The sequence below is a fragment of the Onychostoma macrolepis genome, chromosome 07, assembly GCF_012432095.1.
Source record: "Onychostoma macrolepis isolate SWU-2019 chromosome 07, ASM1243209v1, whole genome shotgun sequence".
In the NCBI taxonomy this organism is placed as follows: Eukaryota; Metazoa; Chordata; class Actinopteri; order Cypriniformes; family Cyprinidae; genus Onychostoma; species Onychostoma macrolepis.
Window position 1 is genome coordinate 46,632,723 of NC_081161.1, and position 15,048 is coordinate 46,647,770.

Genomic DNA, 15,048 nt, shown 5'->3' on the forward strand with positions numbered 1-15,048 from the left:
GGTTACTGCTGTAAATAAAGCAGAGCTATTGTTGAGCTGAATCTCAGGAATAAGATTCAAAGAACTACATTTCCCAGAGTGCACCAGCAGCAGAAATCCAGCTGTTTGTCATTGTCACTGATTTGGAGCACCTGTTAAAGACATGGAGTTCCTCAGTCATGGAGGCAAACAAACTTCAGAGAGAAGAAGCTCCAAGTTCATTCGTAGGTTCAGTCCAAAGACGCCAATGGTTGGTGAAATGTTTATTTACTTTTATGGTGTTTGAAATACTGCTTTATTCCATGTAAAAGGCTTAATTCATTCATCATAAAATTCATTTAAAATGTGTAATTAAATGTTTAATTAGAAAGGTAATTTTTGTTCTCTGTTTAAAGGTTTACAACCTAATTCACTGAGCTAATTCACTGAGCTAATTCACTGAGCAGATCAATCAACTGACAAAGCCAAAAGAAAATAAAAGTGATCGAGTCAGAAATTTGAGTTGTCCTTGTGTCCTTTGGATGGTGAACAAGAGTTGGACTGTACAGCTATGATAGTGTTTCGTTGGTTACTGCTGTAAATAAAGCAGAGCTATGATACAGTGTTTCCTTGGTTACTGCTGTAAATAAAGCAGTGTTTCCTTGGTTACTGCTGTAAATAAAGCAGTGTTTCCTTGGTTACTGCTGTAAATAAAGCAGAGTCATGATACAGTGTTTCCTTGGTTACTGCTGTAAATAAAGCAGTGTTTCCTTGGTTACTGCTGTAAATAAAGCAGTGTTTCCTTGGTTACTGCTATAAATAAAGCAGAGCTATGATACAGTGTTTCCTTGGTTACTGCTGTAAATAAAGCAGTGTTTCCTTGGTTACTGCTGTAAATAAAGCAGAGCTATGATACAGTGTTTCCTTGGTTACTGCTGTAAATAAAGCAGAGCTATGATAGTGTTTCCTTGGTTACTGCTGTAAATAAAGCAGTGTTTCCTTGGTTACTGCTGTAAATAAAGCAGTGTTTCCTTGGTTACTGCTGTAAATAAAGCAGAGTCATGATACAGTGTTTCCTTGGTTACTGCTGTAAATAAAGCAGAGCTATGATACAGTGTTTCCTTGGTTACTGCTGTAAATAAAGCAGAGCTATGATAGTGTTTCCTTGGTTACTGCTGTAAATAAAGCAGAGCTATGATAGTGTTTCCTTGGTTACTGCTGTAAATAAAGCAGTGTTTCCTTGGTTACTGCTGTAAATAAAGCAGAGCTATGATACAGTGTTTCCTTGGTTACCGCTGTAAATAAAGCAGAGCTGCACTTTAATTTGCATCTTTCAGAGGCAAGATGAAAAGAAAATGCCACGTAAACTTTTCTAAAGAAAGACAGTCAGTTCCCCTCAGAGACACATTCATATAAACTCCTACTCCAGCTGTATCGTGATTTGTTTAGCATCTCAACCGATTTGAATCGCCACATATTTGAATCTATTTTCAACCGGCTTGCGGCTCATTGTTACATCCCTAAACAATAAATACTAATACAAATGATTTTTATAAGTTAAACTGAAAAGATAAAAATGTAAAACAATAATTAATGAATTAATAATGTGTAAGGATACAGACGAGCGAGGTGGTGAGGATGGCCAGTATGGTGCCGATGGGAATGGAGCGCTGCGCATCCTTCAGATCTCCGGAGCGGTTCGATCCCGCCATGATTCCTGACACACAGAGCAGCGAACCGACACCAGTGATTCACAACATCAGCATCATCTCACAAACTAACACAGATAAACTCACGGTTCATTCTGGACACGGAAGGATTGTTTCATGAATAAATGTACATTTCCTAGTGAACCTCCAGCTGACAACACAGCTATAAATTGTTGAAACTGTGCAGAATGCATATAATTTATAAACTATGGAATTAAATGTATTATAACAAGATTAAATAATAATGATATTTTTTAAATATATAAATATATGATTTAGTCATTAATCAAATATTTTACTAAATATATAATTTAATTAATTGTCATTAAATATATTATAAAATCAAACAGTAATTGTAAAATAAATACATAACTCTAGAGCTTTAATTTAGTGAATGTGTATGTGTGTGTGTGTGTGTGTGTGTGTGTGTGTGTGTGCGTATAACTGAAATTAAATACTTAATATTACTTTAAACAGGGTTTCTGCAGGATTTTAAAGCTCAAATTTAACTTTTTAAGACCTGCACAAATCAAATGAATACCATATGAGTGGAGTAGGGCAATGTCTATAGTACCATATTAAACTGTAAAATGACTGTAAAAAGCATAATTTACAATTCAGATACAAGTTTTCACAAAAACAAAAAGTTTTATAAAATGATAAACTTTACATTTCTGCCTTTAAAACATTTTTAAGTCAAAAGTATTAATTATTATATTGATTTAAACAATTATTATCAATAAATTATTATATAAATTAAATAACATGACTTAGGGGTGTGTGAAATTGACAAAAAATTATATCTTGATTTTTTCTGGGATTTTATCGATAACGATAATTAGATGATATTTTGCTGAGTGTGTTATTGTGCTGACTCCTGAATTTTTTTGATATTCTTCATATTCCGTGTGGTCAGTTCACAGCAGTGATAGAAATGAATCTTTTCCAATAAGTTTTATGGGTATTTTTTTACCTTTAAGCAATTTTTTCTAAAAGTATGCATAATTTTTTGAGTCAAATTCTTGCATTTGGGCTGTTACCAAGCAAATTAAATCAGTATCAACAGCATGTATCTTTGCGATGCATCTGAAGAGGCATTTAGATGTATTCACACACTGTTTAACGCAGCTCAGAGGGACACAGAATGCTTTAACCTGCAGTTACAAATACATAAGTAATGTTTTGATATTTGAAACATAAAACATTGAAAACTGATGTTTGAAATAATTTTTTTTTTTAAATGAAGATACTGTAAATGTGGAATTAAAACCGCCAGCAGGTGGCAGCAATTCACTGTTAATGAGTGAGTCATTGCGATTGAACCGAATCATTTAAACGTTTGATTCATTCAGGAACGAAACACAGTCACGTTTCTCAGAGACACAAATCAGCTCTGTGGCTGTGTTTGGAATTATTTTTGTTGGTGAAATAGAGCAAAAGCAGGAAATATGGTGTCTAAAATGTAAGTCTCTTAATATTAACTTCTTGTTTATTGAACTGTTGCATAAAGTCAATATCACATTTGTAATCATGCTGACTTTTGGAGAAAACAACAGCACTCTTCGTGTGATATTAACTATATGAAATGATATAAAAATAGGCTATACATTTTCTGCCCCATATCTTAAATTATGTGATCATTCTAAATGCATTTTAATAGAATCGTGCAGTGAAAGAAGGCACTAATGTCGCGTTTGGCACAAATATAACTGTTTTCCCGGTAACGGCAGAACACCAAGCAGCGCAGCACCGGACTCTGAACGTGCAGCGCTCAGGTTTATTTCATGAAATCATAGCCTTTTGAAGTTTAATCGTCACATTCAGCCATATCACAATTCTGGTCTTTCCGTCCCCAAATTTAAGACCTCTTGAAATCATAATTAAGACTTTCTTGTACAATTTAAGACCCCGTGGAAACCCTGATTGAAAGTTAATAAATGAGAGCATAAAAGACTAATTACTTAGTATTACGGTAGTAGGGCCGGTGTCCTGCAGAGTGTAGCTCCAACCCTAATCAAGCACACCTGAAGCAGCTAATCAAGCTCTTACTAGGCATACTAGAAACTTCCAGGCAGGTGTGTTGAGGCCAGCATTAGCATCAGCATCCAGTGCACAGCACACACACACTGCGATGGCTCACCGGTCACGGAGGGGAAGAAGATCCCGATCAGCAGCGTGAAGGAGGAGGTGATGTCAGCGAAGACGTAAGGAAAGTGATTGGACACGGCGGGTCTGTGGGAGGAGTGATGCTCGCCACGCTCCAGCACGTCTCCTTTAGCCGAGTACGAGCTCCAGAGGTTCTCTAGACACGGGAAACACACACGGTTAGTGTGACATGTGTGCCAGTAATGCCATATATCACGCTGATGAACATGCACCATGCTGTCATCATGAGCGCTTCAAAACACTGTGAATAATTATTCATTACAAATGATTCAGATGCTTCGAATGCATTTTAAGAATACTTTTCCCATCGACTGATCATAATACACCGCTGTATGTTGCGTGAAAGCACTTTCGCTCTCTGACAGCAGATGGCGCTAAACAGCAGAAACGCCGCCGTTACCCTGGAAACCCCGGAAACAGCTGCGCTACTTTCTGTTTCTGAAACGTGTTTAAAAAGCCATTCAGATGTGTGTATGGTGTTCCTCACAGCGCCAAAGACTTAAATATTTAGACTTAATAGGCTATTTATTTTCAAACGTTTCTACATTTTAATTTGGACAAAAACATGCCCTAGATACTGTTGAAGGCTAACTTGAACTAACAATTGTATTTTTTTAACAAAGATGAATAACTTCTGTAGCAAATGTAGCTACTGCTCATTGTGAATGTTAATGCATTAATTAAGGTTAACTAATGAAACCTTACTGTAAAGTGTTACCTCTATTGGTCTTTATAATTCTTTCGCACTTTAATCTGTTAATACAATTGTTGTGCATTGCTTTATTGTATTTAAAGGTGCTGTTCTTTTTGTTATGAGAAAAAAGTTATTAAACCTGCTACACTGTATTACGACAACACTTTTTTGCAACTAAATTTCAATACGGTGATAAAAGCATTAGCAAGTAATGGCAACATGACAGTGTGATGCGGTCCCCTGACTAGCGCTGGTTTACCTGCGATCACGCCGCTGGCGAGGCCCAGGATGCCCTGGATCTGCGTGACGTTGTTGTGTTGGAAGTATTCGTCGCAGGTGGCGCTCAGCTCGGAGCTGTTGCAGAAGTGCCTCCACAGGTCTGTGGTTTTCTCCAGCGCGGCGGCGGCGGTGACGGGAGGAGCGTCTGTGCCGTTGAAGCTCTCGCTACCGTTAGCGGCGTCCAGCGGCGGCTCGCGCAGCATCGGCAGCGTCTTCGCACAGTGACCGTCCTTCAGCTCGTGCTGAGACAGACTCCGGTTCCCCAGCATACACACTCTGCAGCACAACCATTGGTCAGTCAGCCTGTCAATCACTCTCAGCGGCCAATAGGAAGCCAAGAACCACATTGATATCATACATCTATATGGTTTCAGTTGTTTTTAAACACTCTAAGTGACGTCACGTGTTTCCAGTGAAAATTATAAGAGATCGTACATTACGCATGTGAACTGCAAATATTGTTGATTCTTACGACAAATTACTGGTGACATTCGTAATTTGTACATAACTTTGGATAAAAACGGCTGTTATATGAACAAATGTAAACATTCAAGTGAAAATCTACTGACTGTTAAATAAATTATTATATGACTAATCAAATGTATTATTTACAAAATATATAATTTAACTCATTTGTACATCACTTTCGATCTACTGGTAACATTTTCGATTCATAATAAATTTCTAAATTATAATTTTAGAAAGAATGAAGTAAAATTTTATAAATTAATATGTAATATATATAATGAATCAAATATTATTTACAAAATATATAATTTAAAAAATTTTGTACGTCAGATAAAAACAGCTGAAAATCTAGTCAATGCTGTCAATTTATAATACATTTCTGTTTTTTTATTTCGAGTACAAATTAAATATATAATTTCAATTTTAGAATTAAGTAAAATGTAATAAATTAATACATAACATTACATAATTATTCAAATATATAATTTACAAAATACATAATTCTTTTTTTTTATAGAAATTGTGCAAAATAACAATGTAATTTAAGTGCATTTTTCTATGGTCGAACATTTGACTATGTTTGTATGTATATATGTGCTTTACATTGGTCATCACAAATACATACATTATTTCAGGATTCACTGATGAATATAGTTTAAAAAAAGAATTGATCTGAAATAGAAATCTACTGTAACATTAGAAATGTCATTACAGTCAGTTAAAAGCATCCTTGATGAAGAAAACAGAAAACAGCCACTAATGTGTCATTCAGTGTAACAATCTTGTCAGGCATATTTACCACAAGAATCAGGTTATGATATATTAAAAGTCTAATTAATTTTTACCCCAAATACTTTTTAAAAGTTTGCCACTATACAATTTTGCCCATTTGTCAGCAAGATTTTTTTTTACTCATTTAAAATGCAATAAAATTTAGTATGCTCACTTTTTCTTTTATTTCTGACCCTGCAGCACAGAAGCAGTCATAAGCAGCACAGCTATATTTGTAGCAATAGCCAACAATACATTGTATGGGTCAAAATTATCCATTTTTCTTTTATGCCAAAAATCATTAGGATATTAAGTAAAGATCATGTTCCATGAAGATATTTTGTAAATTTCCTACCGTAAATATATCAAAACTTAATTTTTGATTAGTAATATGCATTGCTAAGAACTTCATTTGGAAAACTTTAAAGGTGATTTTCTCAATATTTAGATTTTTTTGCACCCTCAGATTCCAGATTTTCAAATAGTTGCATCTCAGACAAATATTGTCCGATCCTAACAAACCACACATCAATGGAAAGCTCATTTATTTCAAGCTCATTTCATAAAATTGACCCTTATGACTGGTTTTGTGGTCCAAGGTCACATATATTTTAATATGTACATTTAATATGTCGGTGTTATGAAGACTCACGGGAAGGACGGCGGGCTGAAGGCGGACACCAGCGCTCCGATGTAGATGGACAGGATGGACACGATCACACAGGCCAGAAACACAGACGCCAGCTTGTTGACGTATTTGACTCCCACGAACACCAGCAGCGACATCAGCACGAGGAAGATGGAGCCGTAAACGCGCATGTTGTTGAGCATGGCCGCCGCCTCGCCGTCAGGGCTGTCCGAGACGAAGATAGCGGCGCCGGGGGCCATGTACATCTGCACACCGCAGAGGAAACGAGCAAACACACATCAGATTCAAAGCCATGCTGGATAACGGCTATATTAGTGTTATATGAAGCTCGTCGCACCAGCAGGATCTCGATGGCCCCGAGGATGTACATGGAGCCGGCGAAGGTCGTGCCCAGATAGAAGCAGGAGCCCACGGCCCCGCCGAACTCGGGCCCCAGAGAACGAGAGATCATGAAGTACGAGCCGCCCGCTGGAGGAGCGGAGACACACACACACACACACACACGGACGGACAGACGGGGGGTGTTAGTCACTATGTTAACTCTACAACAGCAGGAGAGAGAGATTCATCAAACCTACAACAGCAGCTCAACACCAGCAGAGTCAGAGACTGCACTAGAATCATCATTATTATTATTATTATGCATGCAAATCATATTAATCACAACAAGCTCTGACTGTATTGCTTTTGCTCTGAGATCCCATATATTATGAATATAAAAGTTTACTTATTCGTGTTAATAAATAAACAAAATATATTTATAATAGTTATTTATATATAATAAATTATTGTAGATATTAGGCAAGTTTATTTTTATATGTAAACATAAGTTTGTATCAAATAAATGCGCCTAATTTACTAAAATAATTTAATAGAATATATATATTTCTTCATATAAATATTACATTCATATGAATAATAGATATACAGATATTAAAACAATAAAATTAATATGTTTATTAATCACATTTATGCTATAAATTAATTCATATATTGTTTATATACACATATATACACACACATACACACACAAATTGGAAAATGTATGTAAAAATCATTTTCTTCCCCTTTTATTATTTAAACAATTCTCCAAACAAGCAGGACTTGAATAAATAAAAGAGCAACCAATGCAGCAATGGACAGACGGGTCGCTTCTGTTAAAGTTCAACGAAAGATCAGATCATTTGCCACACTGATACTGATGCTTCTAGACTGCAAAAAAGTGGTTCAAATGAGAAATTAGCACCGGAAATCTTGATGTTGAACAAAAAAAGCCCATGCGATTATGTGAAATAGACTCTAAACGATCACATTCACAATCACACTGTAACATCACACACAGTAATCAGATCACACACGCACTGAGGCCTGCAGTTTTCTGCGCTGTAAAACTCCTGACACACTTTCTGAGCTTCTCTAGAGGAACAGAAGAGAAAGTTCACCTGGCACGACTCCATTAGTAGCGATGGCACTCATAGATATCGCAGTCAGCAGCGTCTGTATGAACAGAGTCAACGGTCAATATAACAACACACCTATGCAGTTCCTATATAGGTGTGTGTGTGTGTGTGTGTGGGTGTGTGTGGGTGTACTGGTTTTTGTGGTTTACAGGGACACAAATTTGTATAATGACATGGGTATGACAGAGGTATTACAGTTTGAAGGTGGTTTATGAGAACACTGCCTATGTCCCTGTAATTCAAAAGGCTTAAAAACTAAAAATGCCTGTAGTCTCCTGTAAGGGGTAGGTTTAGGTGTAGGGTTGGTGTAGGACAATAGCACATACAGTAAGTACAGTATAAAAACCATTACGCCTATGGGATGTCCCCACTTTTCACAAAAACGAACAAGAGTGTGTGTGTGTGTGTGTGTGTGTGTGTGCGTGAGTGTGAGTGTGTGTGCGTGTGTGTGTGAGTGAGACTCACGCAGCAGCAGCAGATGAAGACGATACACAGCGCCTGCAGGACTCCAGCTGTACCAACGACCCACGTTAGTCTGAGGAACAGAATCACACCGAAGATGTTCTGCAGACACGGCAGATACACGCCCATGAAGGTGCCCATCTGCGGAGACTGATGCCAAACAAAGGGAATCATGGGAAAAACATTCATCAGCAACGAACCAGCATGATCAACATGACCTAAAGCAGCGTTTTACTGCGTCTGGAGCCTGTTTATAACGCTGTGTGTGTGTGTGTGTGCGTGTGTGACTTTTCAGGACATTGACTCATGTCCCCACTTTTCAAAACGCTTATAAATCACTCAGAATGAGGTTTTTTTGGGGAAAGTTGAAATGCACAGTCTCCTGTAAGGGGTAGGTTTAGGTGTAGGGTTGGTGTAGGACAATAGCACATACAGTAAGTACAGTATAAAAACCATTACGCCTATGGAATGTCCCCACTTTTCACAAAAACAAACATGTGTGTGTGTGTGCGTGTGTGTGTGTGTGTGTGTGTGTGTGTGTGTGCGTGAGTGTGTGTGATTCACCTTGCTGCTCTTGCGTTTCTCGCCGATGCTCTCGGCCTCCTCGTGCTCTTTGGCTCCCTGTGTGAGGTTTGTGTAGTTCGCCAGACGACTGAGCAGAGACGACACTTTGGGACGAGTGTCCATCTCCTCCTACAGAGAAAAACACACACACACACACACACACACACACACGTCAGACGACAGGAGTATGAAGAACGCTCATCAAAGACAGGAAACAACAATCATTGTTACAAATTGGCTTTATTTTTTTTATTTATATGAAATAAATAAAGCAAAGTAATTTAATAAAACAAATATTTTTTAATTCTGAGGTAAATTTTAATTCATTAAGTAGAACTGTACATATAAATCTTAATAGTTTTTTGTTGTAGTGAATGTAATTTATAAATTAATAAATAATAAATAGTAATTAATAAAATATAAATGATTACAATATAAAACATAAGTCATAAAATTAATTGTAACATTATTATTATTATTTTTTTTTAATTTATGAAAATCTTTGCTGTGCTAAAAATAGGCTATTTTCTTGTTTCTTGTATGTTTTTTTTTTTTGACATCTTAGTGAGAATCAGCCTACAGAAATGAGATTATAAATAATATCCATAGAGCAAACCTCAAAGAGAGCCAGATTCCTGTCGTAGAAATCATCGTCATCAATGCCGTTAGAGTTATTGATGTAAACACTGGACAGCTTCACACCGCTGTCACCTGACACAAACACACACACACACACACACACACACGTATTATTGATGTTTAGTTTAGAGTGCTTGGGAAACCTGTTTGGAAACAATCATTTTACTTGTGCCATTCTGTTCACACAGAAATGAGATAAAACTAATGTTTGGGCAAAATAAATGTGCATTTCAATGCGGTCAATAAAGAACAACTGGACAGATGTGAAAGAACAGCCACGGATCACACGACTCTGTGTCGCCATCAGCAAACACACTCTCACTTCCCCAACACACACACACACACACACACACACACACTCACACGTCTGGTTTGCTATCCTTGTGGAGACTCTCCATAGGCGTAATGCTTCTTCTACTGTACAGACCGTATATTCTATTGCCCTACACCAACCCTACACCTAAACCTACCCCTTACAGGAAACTACAGGCATTTTTAGATTTTCAAAAAACTTCATTCTGGGTGATTTATTAGCTTGTTTACCCGTGGAGACCTCAGTTTAGGTCCTCACCATGACACAAGTCCCCATGAGTCTGTGTGTATTCAGGTTTAAGTCCCCACCTGAATAGAAACACAGGTACACACTCTCACACACACACACACACACAAACACGCCCGTCGCTGTGTCACTGCATTATTCACTGAGGTGTGTCGTCTACATGTGAAGCTCTTAAAGCGACATAATGACTAGAAAGTCAAAAGTGTGTGATTGTGCCAAACCTTCACGCACATTTCTCATCTGAAATCTGTGTGTTTTCTGTGCATTAGGGAGTGTTGCAGATAAACTCACAATGACAGTCAGAATTATGTCACTTCTCTGAAAGGAACTTCCTGTTTCATAATGATGATGTTGCACATTGTGAGTCACACCCTCATTAGGGGACACAAAGTGCTGCTTACTGTGCAGTATAGTCTTCTAGTATACTTTACTGATACAATAATAGTCTGTTTAAAGAAAAGCAATAAAAAAATTATTATGCTGATATTTGTCAAATCTAAATATTTATGTGTTAAAGGTGCAATAGGTGATTGTCTTCAGAAACATTTTTTGTTATTCTGGTTGAAAGTCTCTTCACATCCCGATAGCAATCATTAGCCGCTTTTCCACTATCGGGCCGAACGGTTCTCTTTGCTTAACCGTTCCGATCCGATCCGGGCCAGTCAGCACGGATACGGTTTCATTTTCCACTGCGGGGCTGATAACGGATCTCTTTGGAATGCAATTCAAATGCGTCAGTCGTTGCCGTGGTAACACAAGTGTTTACATATGATATGAGGTGTAAATAACCACCGCGTTATGGAGAATGATCAGAAATTTCTTCAGATTTTATTACTAATTTGTGTTTACATTGCTCAAAATAGCGCGCTTAGCAAGCTACGGAGAAACTAGCATCCAGGCAACAGACAAGTGACAGATCCTGAGTGGCGACGTCACGCACTCTTCCAGCACGGCTCAGTGCGGTTGTCTAACCGTGCCGCGCTGTACCAGGCTCACGTGGAAAAACAACTGGAACCGTACCTGACCGTTCTTAGAACCGTTCGGCCCGATAGTGGAAAAGCGGCTATTAAGTTTAGTGGTCTAAATGTATTTATCTGTATTTATATATTGCGTGGAAGGTGTTGGACCAAGAAACGTTCGTCCAATCAAAACACTCGGTCCGAGCGTTTTAATTGGCTTTCCTACCTGCCTGTCAATGTATGTATTTGCATACCTCTGCACACCCTGTTCACGCAGACAGGATCCGCCATCAGCGCGTTCACGCACGCTGTGCAGACAGAGCAAGAATGGCAGACAAACATCAACAACCCGATCTTCCTTCCTGGTATTGTAGTACTATTACTAACTGTGCTGTAAAGCTTTCTCACGGGTGAATGACACATGATGTAGCCCAGCGGTTCCCAATTCCAGTCCTCGCACCCCGCTCTGCATATTTTGCACGTCTTGCTTAGTTAACACACTCGGTTCAGATAACCAGCGCGTTAGAAGAGAGCTCCGTGCATGGGACGTTCGCTTTCAGCGCTATCAGGCTAAAGTTAGCATTTTCCAAGATCTCCTACTGCACCTTTAAAAAAGGCTCTTAATCTTTCCTACAAGAGTTTACATTGAATTAAATGCTTGATAGTTTATTGTGCAAGTAAAATGGCAATAATATCCAGAAAATAATGATTTTATGCCTAATGCACTCTAATTAATTATTAACAAGCAGGGAATACTCCAGGACTCTAATTTTTAAATGGCAACCAACATTAAATCATAAGAATAATGTCATAAATTTGCAATATTCATTCATTGCAATCTGCTCCGAAACCGTGATTGTGTAGAAAGCTCAACAGAGTTGCATTTTTATGAAAATGTGCAGAAAACTACATTCTCAGCATTTGTTTAAATCTTTGATACGTGGCGAGCATTACAGATCAGAATTAATCATCTAAAAATATTAATTACATATTATTAGATATGAAATCATTACGTTCTTACAACAGCAAAATAACCAAAACCCACACTGACACTGGCCAAACAAATAAATATAGTAAACAAAAGGATAAAAACGACAGATCATGTTCATGTTTTATTATGTACGGAAAGCACATACTCTATTTCTCCCTCACAGACAGTTTGCACACAACACTTTAACATGTTGTTAGCGCTTCTCTGACGATTTTATCAGTAACATAGTAATGTAACTCAGTAACTTAAAAACTACATGACTTCTCACAAGCGAGGTAACAACATCGGCGCTGTTCGTGAAGAAAATGAACTTAAAGTTTCACTATAACTAGAGACATTGCTGCCGAACACTATTGAGTCTGATTGATGTCTTGAGGTGTGGCAACCGTAGTATAAGCGGAATAACTGACTTCGGTCCGTTGAACTATTAGAAAGTAATGCATGCGTCGTGGCCACATCACCACCTCGAGTGTGCATTATTTTTCTAATAATTCAACGACCCGTCGTCAATTATTCCTTACTTAATTTTTGATTAGTAATATGCATTGCTAAGAACTTCATTTGGACTACTTTAAAAATGATTTTCTCAATATTTTTTGCACCCTCAGATTCCAGATTTTCAAATAGCTGTATCTCAGCCAAATATTGTCCGATCCTAACAAACCATACATCAATTTATTCAGCTTTCAGATGATGCATAAATCTCTAATTTGACCAGTATGACTGGTTTTGTGGTCCGGGGTGTGATGGATTATGTCACTAACTACAATTCTCTGATTCCAATGTAATTTGTAATCAGTAACAGATTTAGTAAGTAATCTACCCAGCTCTGGTAGTACAGTAGTGTGTTAATCAGAACACATCCAGAGAAACATCAGTGACCTGCTTTACCACACATGACGTATGCCGCACACTCACTCATTAATCACAGATAACAGCAGGAGCGTCTCTCACCGTGCTCGAGGTGGCTGCGCTCCGGCGAGGTGGTGGCCCCTCCGGACGCCTCGCTGCGGTTCATGCTCTCCCTGGAGCCGAAGCGGACCCTGGCGCTGGAGCGCGAGCTGATGTCCGGAGACGTGTCCGGCAGGTCCTCGGCTTTGATCGGCGTGACGGTGAAGCGCACAGACGAGGCCATGGCTTCCCGCGCCGCCGGCTGCTGCGGCTCCGACAGGGTGACGGCCCCGGGGCCCCGCTGCGGCGAGGAGCGTTCTTGCCTCAGCTCACGGCCCGATGCACCGCCATGAGACTCCGAGAGTGTGTGTGACGTTTCTGTGATCTACTGCTGAACACTTCTGTGAGCGAGGAGACTGTTTACCTGCGATCGTTCATTCAGTGGTGCTTGTGTGTGGAGGCAGCTGTGCATTCAGTGCAAATGTCTCCAGAAAAGCACTGATTTGTGCTCAGATCAGCTGGTGTGGCTTGAATCTGGTTTCTGATGCGTCAGCAGAGACTTGGGCAGAAACATTTATTCACACGTAATGAAAACCTCTGCACTGAACCATCTGACAGCGTATGAAAAATTAACCTTCCTCTGCTGGAACCCAAAATAAATGAAGGCTGATTGATGCAGCTGTCATGACAAACACAGCAATCTGATGGATAAAACGAGTGAGTGTGTGTGTGTGTGTGTGAGAGAGAGAGAGAAAGGGAAAAGAAACAGAACAAAAAAGTCAATACACCAAAATGCCAAAACTAAACACAGGAGACTGGTTTTAAACGGTTCTAGCTGGTCATTGGGTGGTCCAATCTGGATTAGATGGACTATTTATATTTTATCAACATGCAGTCTAATTTATTTATTTGTATTACTTTAGATTTATATGCCTGTTATACTCTATTTATAAACAAAAACTTATTTATAATATTTTATTTATTTGCAAAACCCATTTTATATATATTATAGATAATTTACACATATGTATAACATTTAAATATCTATATATATTCATAATATAAAATCTAAAAATATATATAATTAATTATAATTACATAAGTATAGAAATACTATAACTCATGAGTAACGTTAGCCATATTTTAGTAGCTTCCTTACTGGACATCTATGGGTGTCACAGGTTCAAAAACCCTCATTATGTAGTGAGCTGCCTTGTTAGACAGTATTTTTGGGCATCACAGTGAGGCGTTCATAAAGACAGCATTTCAGAGCGTCATTGTTTTACCATCACTGTACCATAGTAGGTTTCTTAAGGTATGACGCCCAAAAATGCTGCTTCGCAGTGCTGTCTCTGTATGTAACGTAACGTTAGGGAGCTCGCTAGGTTTAGCGACACAAACCGCCCGTTAGTTCCTGCGACACTTTCTACGAGCGCCTCCATTAAGCCAATTATAATCAGATCACAGACACACACCTGACAGAAGCCCAGTATGTATCATAACGAACTCTTTATATAACTAATAAACCGGTTTACCTCAGGAGACGCGCGCGCGAGACTCTTTCGCGATGTTTGAGCGCATAAACACACACAAACCCGCATTAACGGTTAACGTACATTACTCGCTCCTGACCAGCAAGACCGGTACGCTTCAGAGTGTAGTCGCTCGTTTACCTCCGCACCGGGGTCACGGATCCGCTGGACACCGGCTTCTGGACGAATGAAATCCGCTGTTTATCTCTCCGGTTTCTAACCGTCAAAATCAGCACGTCTGACTGACTGCGGCGCAGCGCGGGAGGCACGCTCTTTGGCGCCGTGACGTCAGGACGC

At 38.8% G+C, this 15,048-nt stretch overlaps 1 protein-coding gene across 7 annotated transcripts in view; it reads right to left on the reverse strand.

Moving 5' to 3' along the window:
- LOC131543704 (solute carrier family 12 member 6-like) overlaps window positions 1-15,034 on the reverse strand; it is a 32,738-nt gene extending 17,704 nt beyond the window's left edge. For 4 of the 7 annotated variants that reach the window (XM_058781392.1, XM_058781391.1, XM_058781390.1 and 1 more), the window contains exons 1-12: window positions 14,893-15,034; window positions 13,283-13,920; window positions 11,592-11,645; window positions 9,797-9,891; window positions 9,181-9,309; window positions 8,620-8,766; window positions 8,137-8,191; window positions 7,032-7,162; window positions 6,698-6,939; window positions 4,787-5,082; window positions 3,808-3,969; window positions 1,577-1,675 (exon numbers count right to left, since the gene is read on the reverse strand). In XM_058781392.1, the coding sequence (XP_058637375.1) occupies window positions 1,577-1,675; window positions 3,808-3,969; window positions 4,787-5,082; window positions 6,698-6,939; window positions 7,032-7,162; window positions 8,137-8,191; window positions 8,620-8,766; window positions 9,181-9,309; window positions 9,797-9,891; window positions 11,592-11,645; window positions 13,283-13,463 (1,591 nt within the window). In that variant the 5' untranslated portion in view covers window positions 13,464-13,920; window positions 14,893-15,034. Of the gene's footprint in view, window positions 1-1,576; window positions 1,676-3,807; window positions 3,970-4,786; window positions 5,083-6,697; window positions 6,940-7,031; window positions 7,163-8,136; window positions 8,192-8,619; window positions 8,767-9,180; window positions 9,310-9,796; window positions 9,892-11,591; window positions 11,646-13,282; window positions 13,921-14,835 lie in introns of all 7 variants that reach the window. The other 3 variants (XM_058781388.1, XM_058781389.1, XM_058781393.1) reach the window with 3 other exon arrangements.
- Between the last annotated feature and the right edge of the window lie 14 nt (window positions 15,035-15,048).